The sequence below is a fragment of the Propithecus coquereli genome, unplaced genomic scaffold (genome assembly GCF_000956105.1).
Source record: "Propithecus coquereli isolate 6110/MARCELLA unplaced genomic scaffold, Pcoq_1.0 Scaffold61, whole genome shotgun sequence".
Taxonomy (NCBI): domain Eukaryota; kingdom Metazoa; phylum Chordata; class Mammalia; order Primates; family Indriidae; genus Propithecus; species Propithecus coquereli.
The window spans coordinates 6,883,476-6,885,616 of NW_012152063.1; the positions used below are offsets into that span (position 1 = coordinate 6,883,476).

Genomic DNA, 2,141 nt, shown 5'->3' on the forward strand with positions numbered 1-2,141 from the left:
CCACCACTAATCTTACTCTCCATTTCTATAATTTTGTTATTTCAAGAATGTTGTATAAATGGAGTCATACAATATGTAACCTTTGGGTATTGGTTTTCTTCACTCAGCATAATTCTCTTGAATTAGTTGATGTATCAATAATGTGTCCTTTTTAAATTGTTGCATAGTATTCCACAGTATGAATGTACTGCAGCTTGTTTAACTATTCTACCATCGAAGGACATCTAGGTTATTTCTGAGTTTTGGCTATAAAGAAAGCTGTTATGAACATTCATGTGCAGGTTTCTGTGTGAACATAAATTCATTTCCCTGGATAAATGACCAAGAGTGAAATTATTGAATTGTATGGTAACTGCATGTTTATATTTATAAAAAAAGGGTAAATATTTTCCAGAATCACTATGACCTGATACATTACAACCAGCAATGTATGAGAGATCCAATTGCTCAGCTTCGTTGCCGGAATTTGGTGTTATCAGTAATTTTTATTTTAACCATTCTTATAGGTGTATAGCGATAGAGTGGTTCATTTGCATTTTCCTAATGGATGATTCTTTTGACTATGGCCTAACGTAGAACTACTTTCACATGGCTAAAAAGAACAGAAAAGTAAATGTCACTGTGGAAAGTTACCCTGGATTCATAGCAAGGCTAAAAACTCAGTCTTAGCTTATACCATAATAGTACAAGCAGCAGTCATAGGACCGGAAGGCAGAGGGGCATGGAAGGCATGTGCTTACATAGAGACCTCTGTTGATGTTTCCCTGACTGCACAGATTGAGTAGCAAAGAGAAACTTCTAGTTGGTACTGGTAGTGACACAATAATTCTATTTCCCACAAAACCGATGGAAAATATTATTCTGTTCATTCTCATGTGGAAAAAAAAGGGGGCTACATTTTTGCAATTGAGACTCTAGTAAAATCAGGGGAGAAACAGACGCAAGATATAAATTGTTAAGGATCCCTGAACCATTCAACATTAAGCTATATCTGGGATCTATTGTTACCAATGCCATTTTACGTCAGAATAATGACTTTTCCTTTAGGTGGGAGATCTAAAAGCCAGACTTGCCTCTCAGGAAGCGGAGTTGCAACTGAGAAATCATGATGCTGAAGCTCTGATCTCAAAGATCGGGCTTCAGACGGAGAAAGTGAGCCGGGAAAAGGCCATCGCCGACACCGAGGAGCAAAAGGTCAGGCTAATTCCACCATTTAGAGTGCTGAGCTATATTTAGCACAAAATAAACCTTTGTAGGTGAACAATTTTGAACAACTTCCTCTCCAGGGAGCATAAAGTCTAAAGAATTATTATAGTTACACATGTAACAGCATTTCACACCATGATTACCACTTGACCTTTCTTTGCATTATGCATTTCCCCAACCTTTTAGCTCTTTTAATGATATGAAAGAACAATAAATACTGAGCTCATTCAAGCATATAATGGATGTGGATCTTGAACATCAGGCCTATTTGTAATACAGTAAAGGTCAGGAAGTCACCTCTGAGGTTTCTAAAGGTTTCCAGTTTTAAGGCAAATTGAACAACTCAATTGTTAACAAAGCCCATTCCGTCACTTTGCAAGATGGTTTTCAAATTTTGCATTTTAATAATACAACTGGAGTTTATTATTAAGTCCTAAGCTAAATTTATTCTTTTTTATTCGATTGAGGCTCTGGCATTCTGTATTATGTTTTATTGTTGGAACTAATTACTTTTAAGATTAGCTAGATTCTGGTTTCTTTCTGCTCGGGTTTCCAGTCATTCTGAAATAAATACGACTTCTTTTGCCATCTTCTTTTACCAAAATTTCAGTTACAAATGGAAGATATTATTTTGTGTATCTTAATTCCCAAAAGAAAGAGTACAGTAAACAGATAATTAATAATTATTTGTTTAAAAATTGAATTAAATTATGGGGTAAAAATTTCTTATTTTAGACAAAAGGTTATAATCAAGAAAATAAATAATTAATAAAAAATTTAAAATCGCTAACACACTCATAGCCATTACCCTTGGCTAAAAACTGCAGGCAGAAAGTCTGTGAAGATAGATGAAGTCTTGCTTGAAAGACTACGGGTGATTTGTTTAGGTGTTTGTGCGTGGAATGCTCTTAATATCAGAGAACAGCTGTAATATT

General features: G+C 35.0%; 1 protein-coding gene across 1 annotated transcript in view; it reads left to right on the top strand.

Moving 5' to 3' along the window:
- DNAH11 (dynein, axonemal, heavy chain 11) overlaps positions 1 to 2,141 on the top strand; it is a 342,929-nt gene that overhangs the window by 230,044 nt on the left and 110,744 nt on the right. Inside the window, exon 57 of the mRNA XM_012659401.1 lies at positions 1,048 to 1,194. Within this exon, the coding sequence (XP_012514855.1) occupies positions 1,048 to 1,194 (147 nt within the window). The remainder of the gene's footprint in view (positions 1 to 1,047; positions 1,195 to 2,141) is intronic.